Raw genomic sequence first — 21012 nt, 5'->3', positions numbered from 1 at the left:
CTGATTAAATGGACCTCCAGTCTAAACACAAAGACAAACATGTTTCGCTCAAACATGGCGGCCGCTGCTTTGAAGTGGGTCTTTCATCCCACTGAAACGTGCTCATTAAGTTTGTGCTTTTTATCTCCAGCTGCAGGCTGATGTTTCTCTGGTCAGATTATCCAAAACAATCCGTCTCAGAAGCAGATTAAAGTCCCATAACTTCCGATCAATTCAAACACAGTTAGTTTGTGTTGCACAAGAGGAGAATAATTGTGGTTGCTATCTTGCACATGCGCCCTGAGGTCATGCTTTTCCCACCACACGCCTCCTCCTGCTGATTTACGTCTGCTTCCTGTCTGCGCGTTAGATTCCAAGCTGGGGGCGGCAGAGGTGTGGACGTCCCGGCAGGCCCTGCAGGATCTGTACCAGAAGATGCTGGTGACGGACCTGGAGTACGCTCTGGACAAGAAGGTGGAGCAAGACCTGTAAGCTGCTCCACATCCATCACCGGACTGGCTCTGTCACCTGCTGCTGTGAGCCATGTTGGTGTTGATGGTGTTTCTTTCTGTGTACCTGCAGGTGGAATCATGCTTTTAAGAACCAGATCACCACGCTGCAGAGCCAGGCAAAGAACCGCGCCAACCCCAACCGCAGCGAGGTCCAGGCCAACCTGTCGCTGTTTCTGGAGGCAGCTAGTGGCTTCTACACGCAGGTAAGATGGTTTAGAATCCAGGAAAACTGTCTCCAAGTGACGACTGCATGATTCCTTAGAGCGTTTTCACAAGCCAACATGAAGTCCGTTTGAACTCGGGGTGTAACGATTCATCTGCTACATCGATGCATCCATTTATAATCCTACCATCCAACTACATGGATAGGTACTCGGCAAGTTGTCCTTCACGGGGACGTATATTGATCTAGAATCGATTTGCAAGGTAAATAATTGATTGTATCGATACTAAGAATTTGCACTTTGTATTTAAGCACCTCAAACGTTCCATGGACGTAACGTTTAATAGTAAAGCAATGTTAAACGTTACTCCGGTTCACTCTCCCTGTGTATGACGTCATCGACATGCGCCAGCTCTGCCGGCTCTGCAGCGCGAGCGTGCATGCAGACGAACGGCGCCCCTTTGCCTGGACTCCTCGCTTTCTCACCTGGTAGCGGCGTGGAGGGAGGAGACGGGCGCCGGTCTGAATGAGGCGCTGCTGTGCAGAGGAGCCGGTCGGCAAATGATCATGGGAGTAAAGTAAAAAACAAAACAGAAAGTCAACTAACGTTAGTATTGATTTCCAGTCCTTGAATCGTATCGTATCGCTCTAGATGAGCCAAATATCATCCTTGAATGGTATTGTTGTAAAGACGTATCGTTACACCCCTATGAGCTAAACAATATACTGTATATAGAAACACAATTCACAACATTGATATGAATGATGACTGTCTGTTGGATCAAACGAGCAGACAGGAATGTAAATCCAGCACATCAAATACCTGAGAACTCCTAGTGCAGACGGATAGATAGATCAGAGTATGAAACGTGGAGCCTCCTCTGGATAAACACTCTCCTGTTCTGTCGTCTCCAGCTGCTGCAGGAGCTGTGCACCGTGTTCAACGTGGACCTGCCGAGTCGCGTCAAGTCCTCTCAGCTCGGCATCATCAGCAATAAACAGAGCAGCACCAGCGCCATCGTCACGCCGCAGCCCAGCTCCTGCTCCTACATCTGCCAGCACTGCCTCGTCCACCTCGGAGACATAGGTGACCACGTCCACATGTCCTGTGCTCACATCTCAGTGTTATCAGAGACAGCAAGACTAAAACTCTTCAGATCAAATGTTCAAGTGTCTCCATGTTTCTGTGTTTCAGCACGTTATCGTAACCAGACCAGCCAGGCGGAGTCGTACTACCGACATGCAGCTCAGCTGGTCCCGTCAAACGGTGAGTCTGACACATCTCTCTTTAACGCTGTTATCACTCCCTCCAGGAAATCTACCACACCGTGGTTCTCCTGTTACTGATGGATTATTTCATCTCTCAACTTCACCGTCATCAAATCCACCGTCCAACTGCTCAAAATACACAACGATGTTCAGAATAATCACATTCATCATCATCACACACAAACTGTTCACATGTTAACTAGGGATGCACCGATAGCGATACCAGTACCGGGTATCGGGTCCGATACTGTGCTCATGTACTTGTACTCGCAAAACGGCTCTGATACAACGGCACCTATACCACTCTACAGCAGCGTGACGTTAACCTCTCGTCAGCATCTTTCGGGTCCTATCGCACGCGCTCACGCCCCACCTCCCCGACGGTGCGGGCGAGACGGGTCGGTGGTGTGTCCGACCCCGCGGGGACGGGATCCCACCTCAGCTGGCGCGCGTCAGCCCTCACTTTCATTGCGCCACGGGGTTCTGCTTGCACCCTCTGACTCGCGCGTGTGTTAGACTCCTCGGTCCGTGTTTCAAGACGCGTCGGTCGGGTTGCAGACATCGCCGCAGACCCCTGACGCCTTTTACGTGTGCCGAGCCCCGCCCTGGGGGCACGACACGGTCGGGGCGCACTGAGGACAGTCCCCCCCCGGTCGACAGTCGCACCGGAGCAGGGGGTCCCGAGCCTTTCCAAGCCGACCTAGAGCCGGTGGCGGCGCACCGCCTCGTATGCGGGACTCCCCAGCCTGCCGTGTGTCGCTCACACCCTCCAGCTGGCTGTTAACGAGGCTCTTCAGACACAGAGAAGTACTCGTATCGGTACTCGGTATCGGAGAGTACCCAAATGGAAGTACTTGTACTCGGTCTGAAACAAAGTGGTATCGGTGCATCCCTAGTTTTAACGGGTAAATATGGGCTACGAAACCAAATGAACGGACCATAAGGAGAGGGAATACTCTCACTGTACACGAGCATCATGCACAATGATGATGGTCATTTGCATGAATGCGACCACGTGGAATTTTAACTTGCACGCTCACAAAAAAGCGATTGCATATGCGCCCGTGTTGGTGTCCGTCCTGAGATGTGGGTGTGATGCTGCTCTGTGTCTCCTGCAGGTCAGCCGTACAACCAGCTGGCCATCCTGGCCTCCTCTAAAGGAGACCACCTCACCACCATCTTCTACTACTGTCGCAGCATCGCAGTGAAGTTCCCCTTCCCAGCAGCCTCCACCAACCTGCAGAAGGCCCTGTCCAAGGCGCTGGAGAGGTGACAACGTTTTCCTTTAATGTGCAGTTAAAATCACTTTGATCCCTCTGAGAGGGAAGTAAAGACTTGTGGAGATGTTTAGCCCCGTGGCTCTGATGCTTCTCTTCACTATAAAACCCCCCTCTGTGTTTGTGCAGCCGTGACGAGGTGAAATCCAAGTGGAGCGTGTCTGATTTCATCCGGGCCTTCATCAAGTTTCACGGTCACGTCTACCTGAGTAAGAGTCTGGACAAGCTGGACGCTCTGAGGGAGAAACTGGAGGAGCAGTTTCAGGTGAAACAGAAAGACACAGTCCAGCATTCAGTCCAGTCTGCCTGCTTCCTCCTGCACGCTGTCTGACTTTAAAGTGTTTTAAAGTCACTCCACGACCTGACTCCTGTGTGTGTGTGTGTGTGTGCAGAGGCTGATCCTGCAGAAAGCCTTCAGCTCTCAGCAGCTGGTCCACATCACCGTCATCAACCTGTTTGAGCTGCACCACCTCAGAGACCTGACGGCTGACGGCGGCGAGCAGAGCTACAGCAGCGAGCAGCAGATCAGCTGGTTCCAGCTGCTCGGACTCTTCAGTAAGAACCACACAACACACTGATAGTACTACTGATACTACTGATACTACTACTGATAGTGCTACTGATACTACTGCTCATACTGCTGCAGTCATCACTGCTGGGCCTGCTACTGTACTATGGTTACGTTACTAAAACTGATTCTCAAGACCAGAGGTCAGCAGCTCTTCAGCTCCTCTCCAGCGGCTCCCTGTGGAGGTTTAAACATGGAAATGAAGAACTGTTCTTTGTTTACATTTTCATTTTTATTGATCATCGTTGTAGGTCTATGGTACGACGGGACGACGGAGTATTAGGAACACATTGAGGAAAAAAATACATCGGAGATTTAGAGAATAAAGTCGTAATATTATGAAGTAGTAATTTTACGTTTGACTTCCTGTCCTCAGTGTCCTTCCTGGGCGTCATGTGCAGCCGAGCTCTGCTCAACAAGAACCGAGGGGAGGAGATCATGGGCGAGTGTCCTCTGCCGGCTATCAAAGTTTCTCTGGACTGGCTCAAACTGAGACCCAGCGCCTTCCACGAGGCCGCCGTGGACCAGAGGCAGCAGTGAGTCTTCTTGTCCTGCTGTCTGTTGGATCACTTCTGAACAGGAAGTTTAACTCCTCTTCCTGTCTCTCAGTGTCTGGCCCTGGCTGGTGTCCATCCTCAACAGTTTCCAGCCCAAAGAGGACGACGTGTCCTGTTCCTCAGGTAGGACACCCGCTGGTACTGATTCTTTATTTAGTTCAATGATCGATACGAGCTCTGATCGGAGTCCTCTTCAGATTACAGTCAGTCAGGTCTTAGAAAAGTGGACAGCAAGTACAGGAACAAACTAGAAGTGCACTCTGGAGAGCGCAGACCTCCGCCAAGGCAGGGTTCATGAACGCGTCATCAGTTACACTGCGCATGTCTTAAAGCCTGTGGTGTTAATGCACATGCTGAGCGGAGTTATTAAAAACAAATCCCAGAAGCCGGATGATGATCCGGATCGCCACCAAAATTGAATGGATTGTTCATTGTGCCCCCCCACCCCCCTCCCCCTCCAACAAATTACATTCAAATCCATCGCAGACTTTTGGAGTAATCATCCAAACGAACAAACCAACCAACCAACCACCCACCCAACAAACCAACCAACCAACCAACCAACCAACCAACCAACCAACCACCCACCCAACAAACCAACCAACCAACCAACCAACCAACCAACCAACCAACCAACCAACCAACCAACCAACAAACCAACCAACCAACCAATCAACCACCCACCAAACCAACCAACCAACCAACCAACCAACCAACCAACCAACCAACAAACCAACCAACCAACCAACCAACCAACCAACCAACCAACCAACCAACCAACCAACCAACCAACCAACCAACAAACCAATGCCGGTGAAAACATAACCTCCTTCCTCGGCCTTTGGCCTTGGTGGAGGTCATGATTTTGGTGGTAGGTTGGGTTTAAGCCAAGCCCCCAGGCAGAGTGCCGGTCGTTGATACTCATTACTGCAACTGCCGTGTCCGTCACATGATGCCATCGGGCCCAAAAAGACTCTTTCCCGTAGACTTCCATTAGGAAAGAGTCGTCTGTAACTCCGAGGATCATTTATTTAGAGGTGAATCAAGTCCTCGGTACGAACACTCTATTAGTCCTGATTTAAATCATTCAAACGCTCCAACAGCTGAATCCAGAGTTATCTCCCTTCCTCCGTTCATGTGAATGAGACCCAGATCTGTTGTTGGTTGTGTTGTTTTATAAATGTGTCTCACGGTGTTTTCAGACGTGTCCACGTTGGTGTAGCCCCGTAATGTTTGTACTGTATGTCAGATGTGTTCCAGCTGTTGAAGCTAAAGGTGTGTTTGTTTTCTCTGCAGTGACGCCCCTGCCAGAAGAGTTTGAGTTGCAGGGTTTCTTGGCGCTCCGGCCTGCTCTGAGGTACTCCACTCCTTCATTCAGAATGTTCTGCAGTTGAATGGATGTTTGGCGCTGGGACGAATGTTCGGATCGGCGCTGGGACGAATGTTCAGTCGCAGGGTGGTGAGTCAGGCAGAAGGTTTTCATGTTTTGATGTCTGTTGGTGTTTCAGGTCTCTGGACTTCGCTAAAGGTCATCAAGGCATCCTGGTGGACAGGGACGGCCTGCCGGTCCACACTCGACATCAGAGACTCATCAGTCTGGGAAAATGGGTGTCCGACAACCAGCCGAGGTGAGTGTCCTCCGTCTCTGCATGTCTCAGCTTTCACACAGTTAAATAAAGAGGAAACTACCGGGAAGACGTTGAATCGGGACATTGTCTCCGTCTCCTCTGCAGGCTGATCCAGTGCAGAGTGAGCGAGGACGGCCTTCTCGTCTTCATCACCGACATTCCAGAGCAGGCCATCGAGGAACCGCAGGAGAAGGAGGCGCCGGTGCTGCAGGAGTCGTCCAACGCCGAGCAGACGCCCAACGACGGCGGGAACTCCGGCCTGAAGTCGGTGCTGTCGGCGGGGAAGACGCAGAGCTCGTGGCCCGACGGCAGCGACCGACCCGTCGTCACCTTCAAGGAGAACATCAAACCCAGAGAGCAGAGCCGCGAGCCCACGCGGAGCCATCACCTGAAAGACAGCGGCAAGGAGCGCCGGGACTTCGCCAAGGGCAACGGGGCTGCTGGGAAAGGAGAGCTGAAGAGGGACGGGAAGAGGAAGAGCGAGCTGAAGAAAGCTGGTCATGACAAAACTACTGATGCTGGAAAACAGGTAGAGATGCAAACATTTCACCGGCAGAGCTGCTCGCTGTCGGAGCGGCCGATGACCATGTCGGACTTGTTTTGTGTCGTTCAGGTGAAGGCGCAGACGGAGCTGAGGAAGACTCCGGTGTCTGAAGCCAAGAAGACTCCTGTCACTCAAACTCAAACCACATGCTCCTCCCAGTTCATCCCCATCCACCATCCTGGAGCCTTCCCTCCTCTGCCCAGCAGACCTGGTACTCACACACACACCTTTCTAAAGCTGTCTTCAGATTAGAGCTTCAACCGTTACTCAATTCATCCATTAGTCCAGGAGTCAGCAACCTTTACTATAATAACCCCCCAAAAACATCTGTCTGGAGCCGCAAAACATCTGGTAACACAATTTATAGTCTCAGTATATAGTATATCAGTCTAATGCAGTGAGGGCCAAAGAGACAATGTACTACGGAGGATTAGGGCCACACTGAGGAAAACACATCTGAGATTTACACAATAAAGTCAGAACTTTATGAGAAAAAAGAAAATAACACATAAAATTACTACTTTATAATATTTATTATTTATAAACTTTATTCTCTAAATCTCAGATGCATTTTTTTCCTCAATGTGGCCCTGATACTCCATCTACAACAATGATCAATAAAAATGAAAATGTCTGTTGTACATGTAAAATGTACAACAGACATTTTTAGACAAAACAATTAATCAGCAAAATAATCTGCTAATCTGATCCGATCATGAAAATAATAGTTTGTTGCAGCACTGCTTCATTATTATTGTCTCCACTAGAGGTTTTCAACCCGTCGCTCAACACATCCCCTTTCAAAGGGTTTTTATTAATGTCAATAATCAATAGAACAAAACACTAAACAGGGAAAGCTATTGTTTTCTTTTTCTGAACAACACTCACCCGTAACACAACAATCACAACAATCAATCACACCTGACAACAACATGCACACAGCTGGCCACAGCTGGCCACAGCTGGCCACAGAAGACATAACTGGTTCTCAATCATGGATACATAAAATGTAGAAAATACAGGGAGAGTCTCCACAAATAAGTCATGAAATAATAATAATAAGAAGAAGAAGAAGAGGGAAAAAAATAAACTAATAAACTAATAAATAAATAAATACATAAATAAATACATAATAATATATAATAATAATAATAATAATGAATAAATAAATAAAATAATTGTTCAACACATTCTAATCAATAATAGTAATTTGAATCAGGGCTGATAATACCTCTGCTCCTGATTGGTTCCTGTGCAGGTTTCCCTCCCTCAGCCTATGTGATCCCGCCCCCGGTGGCGTTCCCGGGGCTTCAGGTGAACCCGGGCTTCACCTTCTCCGCCGGAGTGTCCGTTCCCGGACCTTTCCTCCAGCCGGGCGTCCACGCCCAGGCCGGTGCCCAGGCCGGGAAGCAGTCCCACATTCCCTACAGTCAGCAGAGGCCCTCCGGTCCCGGTCCGGGTCAGGGGCCGGGGTCCTCGGTCCAGGGCCCGGGGCCCATGAACCAGGGTCCCTCCCAGGGTCAGCAGGTCCAGGCCATGCAGCAGTCGGTCCAGCTGCAGGTGCAGGCGATGAGCCAGCAGCAGCAGCAGTCTCCCACCAAACCGGTCCAGCAGGTCGGGATGGGGAAGAGTCCACCTCACCACCCGGGGCTGCAGCAGGTCAGTAGTAGGGAGGCTCATTCAAAATGTCTTTTTTTAACCAATAACCCACCCTCGTTAACCCATTATTAACCAACACATTTGGAAATATGTGAAAATTATTAGTAAAATATTGGAAAATGTCAGAAAAATTTGTAAAATATTCAATAAATGGCTGAAAAATATTATTAAAATATATGAAAACTAAACCAAACATCTATTTGTCAAGAGCCTAAAAGCTTGAAAAAACATTTGGAATTATTAGTAAAATATCTGAAAATAATTTGTAAAATATTGGAAAGATTTTGGAAAATGTGTATAATATCCAAGAAATGGCTGAAAAATATTAGTAAAATATTTGAAAACTAAAAAAATAACATCTCTTAGCAGAGAGCATAAAAGCATGAAAAAACATTCTGAAATATGTGAAAAATATCCCAAAAATGTCGGGAAATGATGGAAGATTATTAGTAAAATATGTGAAAAAATTGTAAAAATTTTTTTTAAAATTGTCTGAAAAATATCCCAAATATTACAGTAAAATATGTGAAAACTAAACTATTTCTTTCCATATAAATCCGACTTCAGGCTGTTACAGGCAACCGAGAAAGTGACTTTAAGTGACGAGCCACTCCTCTGACCCTCCCTCTGCTTATTAGCTGTTTTTAAATATTTCTTTTTAAGCGATAGTATTAAATTGGTAATGTGGGTTAATGGGTTCTTTATTTCCATCCCTGGTCGGTAGTGTGTCTGTATGTAGGTATGTAGTGGAGCTTGTGAAGGCTGTAAAACAGCGGACAGCCTCAGATACAGACGGATGGTGTTAACTGTAGCGGTGTGTCTGGTCTCAGCAGTACATGCAGATCCAGGATCAGCCGGCCCAGATGTGGAACCAGGCTCAGGCCGCTCTGCAGAAGATTCCTTCCATGCAGATGAGCATGAAGCAGCCTCAGCAGCAGCAGCAGCAGCAGCAGCAGCAGCAGCAGCAGCAGCAGCAGCAGCAGGCCTTCTACATCGCAGCTCAGGATCCTCTCAAACTGTACGAGCACCAGCTGCAGGGACCCGGCCAGACACAGCTGTCCAGCATGGACAAGAAGATGAAGTACCCCAACGTCAAGATGCAGGACTTCTACTGGGAGCCGTCGTACAGGATGGGGGAAGGTCTGGCCGTGATGGCGGACAGGATGAAGAGGCCTCCGCCGGGGGGGATCTGCTCCGAGCAGGACGGCTCTGCCGGGCCCCGGGGACCCCCGTTTGAGGTGAGCGGCTCTCAGGAGGAAGTGTCCTGTCCTGCTGCTTTCTGTCTCTCTGCTTTCTGTCTCTCTCCGTCTTCTCTCCTCTTGGTTGTCTCTTTTCTGATTGGAACGTTTCAGTCTGGTTGAATTTGACATGAGAGGTTCTTAAAACTCAAACAACCAACTCTATGCATATGAAACCTCCTGCTGCTGGTGTTCTGGAGGGAAACGTTGTGTTTGATTGGTTTCCCTGTCAGACTGTCTGATGTTGAACTGATCTGTGTTCAGCTTTACAGGCTTCTGTAGCTTCTTTCCACCTCAGTCTTACCGGCTTGCTTTCTTTCTCTCTCTCTCTTCATTTTTCTTCATTTGTACCCCTCTCTCCTCTTCCTCCTCTTCTTCTTCTTGCTTCATCTCTCACTAGGACAACAAGAGCTCGCCTCTTCTACCTCCTGACCTGTTAAAAACTCTAGCAGATTTTGAGGAGGAGGAGGAGCTGGTCTTTTCTAAGCCTCCTGATTTCTTCCAGGCCTTGGCCGGCCCTCTTAGCTCTGCTCCTGGACCAAACATATTTGTATGTAGCCCTGTCTTTCCCCCCCCCCTCCCCCAGCATCTAGATCAGGGGTCAGCAACCTTTACTATCAAAAGAGACATTTAGGCAAAGAAAAAAAAAATCTGTCTGGAGCTGCAAAACATGTGATCATTGTGATGAAGGTAACAGTTTATAGTTTAAGTATATAGTATATACGTCTAATGCAGTGAGGGCCAAAGAGACAATGTACTACGGAGGATTAGGGCCACATTGAGGGAAACACATCTGAGATTTACACAATAAAGTCAGAATATTACCAGAAAAAAGTCATAAATTTAGGATAAAAAAATAAATTAACACGTAAAATTACTACTTTATAATATTATGACTTTATTCTCATAATCTCTGATTTGTTTTTTCCCTCAATGTGGTCCTAATACTCCGTCGTACCATAGACCTACAAAAATGATAAATAAAAATGAAAATGTAATCAAAGAACCGAGTTTAAAGCTCCACAGGGAGCCTCTGGAGAGGAGCTGAAGAGACGCAGGTTGCTGACCTCTGATCTAGTCCCATCCAGACCTAAAGCCTCTCTGCCATCCCGTCACTGAGGAGAGCTGCTGTCCTTCACATCCTGTGCTAGTAGCTGTTGTGTAGAGTAATGATGGTATTATTAATTAAGATTAATAGACTTCATTTACCAAACAAAACTCTCACATTCATGATGCAAAATTCAATCCTTCTAAAACATGTCTGAGAGTCAAATCTGTGTCTTCACTGATGTTTAAACTGACACGAGGGCGAGTAGAGGAGATGATGACGAGTGCATCATATGTCTTCACCTGTCAGTCATGTGATGTCTCCTGATAAACCTGGAGATTTAAACACAAGAACAGAACCGAGTCAATCAAGAGCTCCAAACCAAAGAGGAGGAATCCGACATGGATCCCTGAGCTGAGTTTAGTTAGTCCAGGTCTCGTGATATCCTGACTACTGCTGCTTTAACTTCTCATAACTGAGTTTAGTCACCACAGAGTTGTTCTGCTTGAGCCAGTTGAACCATCGTACTACTAATAGATGAACTTCTCCTCTCGTGCAGCTGCTTCACAGTAAACGTTCTGCAGCTGCGTCACAGTAAACGTTCTGCAGCTGCTTCACAGTAAACGTTCTGCAGCTGCGTCACAGTAAACGTTCTGCAGCTGCTTCACAGTAAACGTTCTGCAGCTGCTTCACAGTAAACGTTCTGCAGCTGCTTCACAGTAAACGTTCTGCAGCTGCTTCACAGTAAACGTTCTGCAGCTGCTTCACAGTAAACGTTCTGCAGCTGCGTCACAGTAAACGTTCTGCAGCTGCTTCACAGTAAACGTTCTGCAGCTGCGTCACAGTAAACGTTCTGCAGCTGCGTCACAGTAAACGTTCTGCAGCTGTGTCACAGTAAACGTTCTGCAGCTGCGTCACAGTAAACGTTCTGCAGCTGCTTCACAGTAAACGTTCTGCAGCTGCTTCACAGTAAACGTTCTGCAGCTGCTTCACAGTAAACGTTCTGCAGCTGCGTCACAGTAAACGTTCTGCAGCTGCTTCACAGTAAACGTTCTGCAGCTGCGTCACAGTAAACGTTCTGCAGCTGCGTCACAGTAAACGTTCTGCAGCTGCTTCACAGTAAACGTTCTGCAGCTGCGTCACAGTAAACGTTCTGCAGCTGCGTCACAGTAAACGTTCTGCAGCTGCTTCACAGTAAACGTTCTGCAGCTGCTTCACAGTAAACGTTCTGCAGCTGCTTCACAGTAAACGTTCTGCAGCTGCTTCACAGTAAACGTTCTGCAGCTGCGTCACAGTAAACGTTCTGCAGCTGCTTCACAGTAAACGTTCTGCAGCTGCGTCACAGTAAACGTTCTGCAGCTGCTTCACAGTAAACGTTCTGCAGCTGCTTCACAGTAAACGTTCTGCAGCTGCTTCACAGTAAACGTTCTGCAGCTGCTTCACAGTAAACGTTCTGCAGCTGCTTCACAGTAAACGTTCTGCAGCTGCTTCACAGTGAACGTTCTGCAGCTGCTTCAGCGTTAACCGTGAAACCTTGAATGAGTAACTCAGCGATGATGAGGGTTGATAAACGGTGCAGCGTGTTTGTGAGGAACACGGTGGACACTTAGTGATGGAGAATAAAACACGTTGTCCTCATCCCGTCATGTCCTGTCCTTCGTCTCTGCAGCTGCCAAACCAGACCAGGATGGAGAGCGGCCCCGAGGTCATCGGCCAACCGTCTTCTCTGCTGTCGATGTCTGGCTTCCCCATGCAGGTCAGACCATCATCTTCTTCATCATCATCATCTTCAAACAGTCACATACCCGCAGGGCTCCATGTGTTGGAGATGAACACCCTCTCAGAATAATAATGCATGATATTCACCATTTAATGAGTTAAAGATGACGTTAAATACGATTCAAATCACAGATTTCTCTGTTGTAAAATTGTTGGAAACATTTGGGCTACTAATTTACCGTTTCAATTCAATTCAATTCAATTAATTTTTATATAGCGTCAAATCCTAACCGAAGTGATCTGGAGACGCTTTATATACAGAGCAGGTCTTAGACCGTACTCCAGATATCACATCGTTGTTTTTGAGCTCCATATTTGATCTTTTAATAGACCTAGTTAAGTTGTGAATGTAGAGTTTGTTGACATTGTTCAACCACCAGATGGCGCAATAGATTCTTTAAATCCTGTCAGGATCAGGAGGAGCTTCTGACAGCTTTGATTTATTGATTTATTGATTTATTGATTTTAAAGGTTTAAAAAACTGTTCACAAATATTAATATTCAAGTCATAACCATATTTTGCCGACTGGTATTGGTAAATGTGAACGTTGAAATGATTGAAGTGGTTATAGATAAAAATCATCCTGTACTTTTGAATTATAATATTGAATATATTAAATATTTTATTTTTTTAATTCATTTTAATTAAAATCATTATTATTATTATTAAAATATTAAATTAAAATATAAAATTTAATTAATATTAAATATCACTACAGAATATTCTGGAAACAATCTAAAAATGATTTTCTGTATAATTTCACACATTCTGGTCTGACAGAGTTTATAGTTATCAATACGTGATCAATCAGTAGCTGATCAATGAGTAGCTGATCGATGAGTAGCTGATCGATCAGTAGCTGATCAATGAGTAGCTGATCAATCAGTAGCTGATCAATGAGTAGCTGATCAATGAGTAGCTGATCAATCAGAGCTGTGATGTGTCGTTGTGTTCAGGAGTACAACCAGAACAGCATCTTCAGTCAGGCGTACGGTAAGAACCTGCCGCCCAGCTCCAAGCCCGACGTTCCCATGATGCACCAGGAGCCGTCCCTCTACTCGCTGTTCGAGGGGACGCCCTGGTCCCCGTCCCTCCCTGCCAGCTCAGGTACGTCTCACCTGTCCACCACATGTCCCTCTGTGTGTTATCAGAACCAGACCGGGCTCTGATGTGAAGCTATGTTCTGATTGGCAGATCACTCCACCCCGGCCAGCCAATCCCCTCACTCCTCCAACCCCAGCAGCCTGCCGTCCTCCCCCCCCACGCACAACCACGGAGCCATGCCCTTCTCCAACTTCGGCCCCATCGGCACCCCCGACAGCCGGGACCGCAGGGTGGTGGACCGCTGGAAGGCCGACAAGACCGGTGAGTGAGGGTCCAGAGGGTTTAGAGGGTCCAGAGGGTTCAGAGGGTCCAGAGGGACCAGAGGGACCAGAGGGTCCAGAGGGTCCAGAGGGTCCAGAGGGTTTAGAGGGACCAGAGGGACCAGAGGGTCCAGAGGGTTTAGAGGGTCCAGAGGGTTTATTGTGATCTTTGCTCCCAGATGTTAACAGATGTTGTTGTTGTGTAGGAGCCGTCAGCGGGTTCGGACTGGACTACCTGCCGGCTGCAGCCTCCGGAGCCTCAGACACCAGCTGGCATCAGGCCACGCCCCCCGGCAGCTCCTGGACCAATCAGGAGTCTCCGATGGAGGAGTCGTCTTCCACCGTGCTGCTCGACAGCCTCAAGGTGACACATTCTGGTTTCTATTAGAACGGCTGATGTTATCTCAACCAACGATGTGTTCATCCACCTCTGGATGACATCCAGCTGTTGACATGTGACTAACAGTGGAGTAGTAATGAAATCCAGCTGTTGACATGTGACTAACAGTGGAGTAGTAATGAAATCCAGCTGTTGACATGTGTATAACAGTGGAGTAGTAATGAAATCCAGCTGTTGACATGTGTATAACAGTGGAGTAGTAATGAAATCCAGCTGTTGACATGTGACTAACAGTGGAGTAGTAATGACATCCAGCTGTTGACATGTGTATAACAGTGGAGTAGTAATGAAATCCAGCTGTTGACATGTGAATAACAGTGGAGTAGTAATGAAATCCAGCTGTTGACATGTGTATAACAGTCGAGAAGTAATGAAATCCAGCTGTTGACATGTGTATAACAGTGGAGTAGTAATGAAATCCAGCTGTTGACATGTGACTAACAGTGGAGTAGTAATGAAATCCAGCTGTTGACATGTGACTAACAGTCGAGAAGTAATGAAATCCAGCTGTTGACATGTGTATAACAGTGGAGTAGTAATGAAATCCAGCTGTTGACATGTGACTAACAGTGGAGTAGTAATGACATCCAGCTGCTGACATGTGTATAACAGTGGAGTAGTAATGAAATCCAGCTGTTGACATGTGACTAACAGTGGAGTAGTAATGAAATCCAGCTGTTGACATGTGTATAACAGTGGAGTAGTAATGAAATCCAGCTGTTGACACGTGTATAACAGTGGAGTAGTAATGAAATCCAGCTGTTGACACGTGTATAACAGTGGAGTAGTAATGAAATCCAGCTGTTGACACGTGTATAACAGTGGAGTAGTAATGAAATCCAGCTGTTGACATGTGACTAACAGTGGAGTAGTAATGAAATCCAGCTGTTGACATGTGTATAACAGTGGAGTAGTAATGAAATCCAGCTGTTGACATGTGTATAACAGTGGAGTAGTAATGAAATCCAGCTGTTGACACGTGTATAACAGTGGAGTAGTAATGAAATCCAGCTGTTGACATGTGTATAACAGTGGAGTAGTAATGAAATCCAGCTGTTGACACGTGTATAACAGTGGAGTAGTAATGAAATCCAGCTGTTGACATGTGACTAACAGTGGAGTAGTAATGAAATCCAGCTGTTGACATGTGACTAACAGTGGAGTAGTAATGAAATCCAGCTGTTGACATGTGTATAACAGTGGAGTAGTAATGAAATCCAGCTGTTGACATGTGTATAACAGTGGAGTAGTAATGAAATCCAGCTGTTGACACGTGTATAACAGTGGAGTAGTAATGAAATCCAGCTGTTGACATGTGTATAACAGTGGAGTAGTAATGAAATCCAGCTGTTGACATGTGTATAACAGTGGAGTAGTAATGAAATCCAGCTGTTGACATGTGACTAACAGTGGAGTAGTAATGAAATCCAGCTGTTGACATGTGTATAACAGTGGAGTAGTAATGTGTTTAGCTCAGCATCACGCTAACACTCTGCCGTCCTCTGCAGTCCATCTGGTCCAGCTCCATGATGCAGCCGGGCCCGTCGGCGCTGGAGCAGCTCCTCCTGCAGCAGAAACAGAAGCAGCAGCGAGGTCACGGCGCCATGAACCCGCCTCACTGAACGGCAGGCCCGAGGCCGGCGGCGCTTTGTGTCCGACACGTCAACGATAAACCACCACCAGGAGGAACGGGAGGGAATCACAAAACAGTTTGACGAAGACGAGCTCCAACTAAAAATGGAAAATTAACCCGAGGAGAGCGGAGAGGTGGAGGCTGGGGAGGCGACGAGACGCCATGACGACGAGACGCCCGACGACGAGGCTCAAACACCACCCCCCCCACCCGGTGACCGCCGCCCCTCCTGGAACCGGAAGGGCGCGGGATCTCTTCAACTGCGGTGCCACGACGCGCCACGCTCACCGCCGGGTTTCCTTCAACCCGCGGAAATCTGAACATTGAGGAACATAACCCCCCCCGCCCCCACACACACACACACGCACACACACACACACACTGCTCCCCCCACCCCCTTGGTTCTGGACGGACGCCACATCTCACCCGGAACAACTTCCTCTTTCTTTGGAACAAAATAAAAAATAAGCCGACCTCCTGGACGTCTGCTCGGTCCGTTCGGAGCGCCGTTTTTAGCGTCTCCGCCGCCGCAGACTGAAGTTGGGGGAGGACGGCGAGGACGGTGTGGTGGTCAGGTTCAGGGGGGAGGTCAGGTGACGCACCGGGGGGGTCAATATAGACTTTCTGATCTCCATTCATTTTGAGTACTGAGGAGGAGGAGGAGGAGGAGGAAGGCTCTCCGGAGCTGATTGGTTGATGGAGGACGGAGCGGAGGACGGAGCGGAGGACGGTTCCAGCTATATAAATATATAAATAAATATATTTGACCATAGTTGGACTTTAAAGTCTCTTAGCCGTGTTGTGAGAATCAGGACTGGACGCTGCTTTGTGTTAACGTCCACCTGGACCCAAATCGCTCGCCGTCCCACCTGAGGCCCGTTGGCGGCGCCGGGGGACGGCTCCGCGGTGCCAGCCATGGGGGGGGAGAGAAAGACGTAGAAGGGAAGGGACGGCGTGGACCTTTAGGGATAGTATTACCGTTAGCTTCATGAGATCGCAGATATTAACTAAAAAACAACCAACTGTATTTTGTGATTTGTTCGTAGCAGTTTTAGCTTGTCGCCCTCCGAGGTGACTACAGGTACGTCTAGTAGCTTCCTGCTTGGATATGTTCGGGGGTTCTCTCTTCCTCTCCGGCTTCTTCTTCTTCTTCCTGTTGTTTCTTTACTTAACCAAGAAAAAAACAAAAAAAGATGTAACCCTGCTCGCTTACTGAACCGCTTTCTTTCTGTTCCTGTTTACCAGTTTCACTAGTTAGACCAGTTTCACTAGTTAGACTAGTTTCACTAGTTAGACTAGTTAGACTAGTTAGACTAGTTAGACTAGTTAGACTAGTTTGACTGGTTTGATTAGTTTGACTGGTTTGATTAGTTTGACTGGTTTGATTAGTTTGACTGGTTTGATTAGTTTGACTGGTTTGATTAGTTTGACTGGTTGACTGGTTTGACTAGTTGACTGGTTTGATTAGTTTGACTGGTTGACTGGTTTGACTAGTTTGACTAGTTGACTGGTTTGACTAGTTTGACTGGTTTGATTAGTTGGACTAGTTGGACTAGTCGGACTAGTTTGATTAGTTGGACTAGTTGGACTAGTTGGACTAGTCGGACTACTTGGATTAGTTGGACTAGTTGGATTAGTTGGACTAGTTGGATTAGTTGGACTAGTTGGACTAGTTGGACTAGTTGGACTAGTCGGACTAGTTGGATTAGTTGGACTAGTTGGATTAGTTGGACTAGTCGGACTAGTTGGACTAGTCGGACTAGTCGGACTAGTCGGACTAGTTGGACTAGTTGGACTAGTTGGACTAGTTGGACTAGTCGGACTAGTCGGACTAGTCGGATTAGTTGGACTAGTTGGATTAGTTGGACTAGTTGGACTAGTTGGACTAGTTGGATTAGTTGGACTAGTCGGACTAGTCGGACTAGTCGGACTAGTCGGATTAGTTGGATTAGTTGGACTAGTTGGATTAGTTGGACTAGTTGGACTAGTTGGATTAGTTGGATTAGTTGGATTAGTTGGACTAGTTGGACTAGTTGGATTAGTTGGACTAGTTGGACTAGTTGGACTAGTTGGACTAGTTGGACTAGTTGGACTAGTTGGATTAGTTGGACTAGTTGGATTAGTTGGATTAGTTGGACTAGTTGGACTAGTTGGATTAGTTGGACTAGTTGGACTAGTCGGACTAGTTGGACTAGTTGGATTAGTTGGACTAGTTGGATTAGTTGGATTAGTTGGACTAGTTGGATTAGTTGGACTAGTTGGACTAGTTGGATTAGTTGGACTAGTCGGACTAGTTGGACTAGTTGGATTAGTTGGACTAGTTGGATTAGTTGGACTAGTTGGACTAGTCTGACTAGCAGCTGTGCCGCTCACTGTCCCGTCACTACTGCCTGCTGTAGAGGTTGGGTGAATGTTTCCTTCTATAACCACTACTCTACTCTACTCTACTCTACCCTTCACTACTCTACTCTACCCTTCTCTACTCTACTCTACTCTACTGTACTGTACTCTACTCTACTCTACTCTACTCTACTCTACCCTTCACTACTCTACTCTACTCTACTCTACTCTACTGTACTCTACTCTACCCTTCTCTACTCTACTCTACTCTACTGTACTCTACTCTACTCTACTCTACTCTACCCTACCCTTCTCTACTCTACTCTACTCTACTCTACTGTACTCTACTCTACTCTACTCTACTGCAGCTCTGCAGCTCCGCCCTGTACACCACATGTTTTTAATGAATGCTCTGCAGCCCTGCTTTTATTTCACCTGTAACCGAAGACCCCCCCCCATTCAACCTAAAAGAACTACAAGAACCAAACTCAGGAACTACAATTATATTATTATTATTCATTAATCTCCCGATTCTTTTCTTGATTGACTGATCAGTCGTTTATAAAACGTCCAAGTCTTCAGATTCAGTTTACAATAGAGCGCTGCAGGGATGACGCATTTCTGTAGGCCAACAGGAAGTGATCATCCACTAACAGGAAGTGATCATCCACTAACAGGAAGTGATCATCCACTAACAGGAAGTGATCATCCACTAACAGGAAGTGATCATCCACTAACAGGAAGTGGGATTATTTCAGAAAAGAAGCTAAACGTCTCTGATATTGACAGGTTCTGTTGAGCGAGATAATCTCCACTAATGAACACCACTTAATTCTGAATGAAGTAGAAAGAAGAAGCTGACTCATTCCTGCAGCGCTCTGTTGGAGGAGAAAAGAAAACCGAAGCTGGAACTTGGGACTTTTTGTCACATTTGTTTTTGGAAAATTCAGAAAAAAAAGTATTCGGTCAATCGACTTAATATCGATAAATCAGCTTTTGTCTATAGAAATATCAGATAAATGATTCTTCATATTGTCGTTCTGTCTGACCAGCAGCCAGAAACTAATAATGAAATGAGTTCATTTTCAGTCGGGATGCACCGATAGCGATACCAGTACCGGGTATCGGGTCTGATGCTGTGCTCATGTACTCGTACTCACAAAACGGCTCCGATGCAACGGCACCGATACCACTTTACGGCAGCGTGACGTTAACCTCTCGTCACCATCTGTCGGGTCCTATCGCACGCGCTCACGCTGGTGAGCGAGACCTCGCCGGCATCCCACCTCAGCCGGCGCGCGCCGGCCCTCGCTTTAACTTTACTCACTTACTTTTGCTTACTTACCTTACTTTTTTTGCTTGCACCCTCTGCCTTGCGCGTGCGTTAGACTCCTTGTTCCGTGTTTCAAGATGGGTCAGGTGGGTTGCCGACATCGCCGCAGACCCCTGGCGCCTTTAACGTGGGCACGATGAGGACAGTCCAACCTGGTGACACTTTGTCCTCGGCCCCGGGAAGCACCTTCACCCCGAGCCTTTCCAAGCCGACCTAGAGCCGGTGGCGGCGCAGCGCCTCGTCTGCGGGACTCCCCAGCCTGCCGTGTGTCGCTCACACCCTCCAGCTGGCTGTTAACGAGGGTCTTTAGACACAGAGAAGTACTCGTATCGGTACTCGTATCGGTACTCGTATCGGTACTCGTATCGGTACTCGGTATCGGCGAGTACTCAAATGAAAGTACTTGTTCTCGGTCTGAAACACAGTGGTATCGGTGCATCCCTAGTTTTCAGCTCTGTATTATTTTGCTGTTCTTGTGAGGTCTTCCAGGTGTTTATTTCTAACAATGAGCAACACAACTGCACCCCGATAGTTCCTGGACCGTCTGACAAAGAGTCCAGGACGTAAACATTGACGTATCCCGTAAAGAGTTCCTGAAGGGTTCCTGTGGTGCAGACGGGCTGAGAGAGTCCCGTCGAGGTTCAGGGGTTTTATTTCTGTGGTTTCACCCTCGTAGAGCATTTCTACACGCCGTCAGTCCTGGTTGTTTTAGAGCCAAATGAGAGAAAGCGGAGAGCGGACAGCTGACCAATCAGGACGCTCAGAGGCTCCACCAATAGGCTGGATGTGAGGGTTTAGACGGCAGCACTGTAAGTAACTTCCTGTCCAGTCTAAACCAGCAGAAAGCTGCTTTTTCTACCTTCAACACATCGTTTAGTTCCTCTGGATTAAAAAAAGAAGAAGAAGAAAAGCCTGTTTTTATTTGTTTTATTAAAGCAGACTTCAAAGAGAAGACGTGTCTATTTTCCGTGTGATTGTGCTTTTCATGTTGCATTTACTAAAATGTATTTGAAAAATAATAAAGATTAAAATATGAATTAATGAATGTGAGGACGAAATCTGGCCAGAAGCTTCAGGGAGAGAGTTTGTTTTCATGTTTGAAGCTCACCACGTGGATCTGAGCTGGTTCTGGTTCTGGTTCTGGTTCTGGTTGTTGTTTTGTTTTTTGGAGTAAGAACTAAATGGACATTCCACTCGGTCAGATGTCGGGGAGGTTTCAGGGCGGCGGGTCCTTGCTGGTTGGAGCTCTGACGGCAGATGTGGAGCTTTGACTTGTTGTGTTTCTGTCTCTCTGTAGACCTTCAGAACATCTGGAATCAGCCTTTAAATAAACCTAAACTGTTCTCCCTTGACTCCTCGGCCTCCAGTTCTATTGATTCCTCTTCTTTTCAGTGCAGTCTGTGGTGGAAGAAGAGTTCACATCCTTCAACTCAACAAAGGTATTACAGTTGTTCTCGATTGTTTACACACATTTTCTGAAAGCATGCCTCATACTCTCAGAACTCTACACACAAATCAAAAAACACACACACAATGGGCAAAACCCCTCAATTCTCCTGCAAAATGAAACTTTACATTCAAATCAATGTTATTTCTTCTCAAAATGGTATTTTGTTTTCAAATGACACACAAACCATCATATGAATAGACATTTATAAGAACCAGTTGAACACTGATGTGCTCAATGTAAAACACTATGATGAATGGAAAACACTTCTTC

General features: G+C 47.0%; 1 protein-coding gene across 9 annotated transcripts in view; it reads left to right on the top strand.

Annotated features, from left to right (window-relative positions):
* Positions 1-20644, top strand: part of smg7 (SMG7 nonsense mediated mRNA decay factor) — a 25310-nt gene extending 4666 nt beyond the window's left edge. For 2 of the 9 annotated variants that reach the window (XM_074649848.1, XM_074649846.1), the window contains exons 3-24: positions 350-467; positions 562-694; positions 1570-1741; positions 1850-1921; positions 3042-3192; positions 3330-3465; positions 3593-3755; positions 4145-4304; positions 4378-4448; positions 5622-5682; positions 5834-5953; positions 6059-6482; positions 6567-6708; positions 7756-8156; positions 8990-9394; positions 9795-9944; positions 12112-12198; positions 13179-13329; positions 13417-13587; positions 13793-13950; positions 15495-16855; positions 17896-20644. In XM_074649848.1, the coding sequence (XP_074505949.1) occupies positions 350-467; positions 562-694; positions 1570-1741; positions 1850-1921; positions 3042-3192; positions 3330-3465; positions 3593-3755; positions 4145-4304; positions 4378-4448; positions 5622-5682; positions 5834-5953; positions 6059-6482; positions 6567-6708; positions 7756-8156; positions 8990-9394; positions 9795-9944; positions 12112-12198; positions 13179-13329; positions 13417-13587; positions 13793-13950; positions 15495-15608 (3560 nt within the window). In that variant the 3' untranslated portion in view covers positions 15609-16855; positions 17896-20644. Of the gene's footprint in view, positions 1-349; positions 468-561; positions 695-1569; positions 1742-1849; positions 1922-3041; positions 3193-3329; positions 3466-3592; positions 3756-4144; positions 4305-4377; positions 4449-5621; positions 5683-5833; positions 5954-6058; positions 6483-6566; positions 6709-7755; positions 8157-8986; positions 9395-9794; positions 9945-12111; positions 12199-13178; positions 13330-13416; positions 13588-13792; positions 13951-15494; positions 16856-17895 lie in introns of all 9 variants that reach the window. The other 7 variants (XM_074649847.1, XM_074649844.1, XM_074649852.1 and 4 more) reach the window with 4 other exon arrangements.
* Positions 20645-21012: the final 368 nt, after the last annotated feature.

Source organism: Sebastes fasciatus, chromosome 11 (assembly GCF_043250625.1).
Source record: "Sebastes fasciatus isolate fSebFas1 chromosome 11, fSebFas1.pri, whole genome shotgun sequence".
NCBI classification, from domain to species: Eukaryota; Metazoa; Chordata; class Actinopteri; order Perciformes; family Sebastidae; genus Sebastes; species Sebastes fasciatus.
The sequence above is the reverse complement of the archived record's forward strand: the minus strand, read 5'-3'. Positions and strand labels throughout refer to the sequence as shown.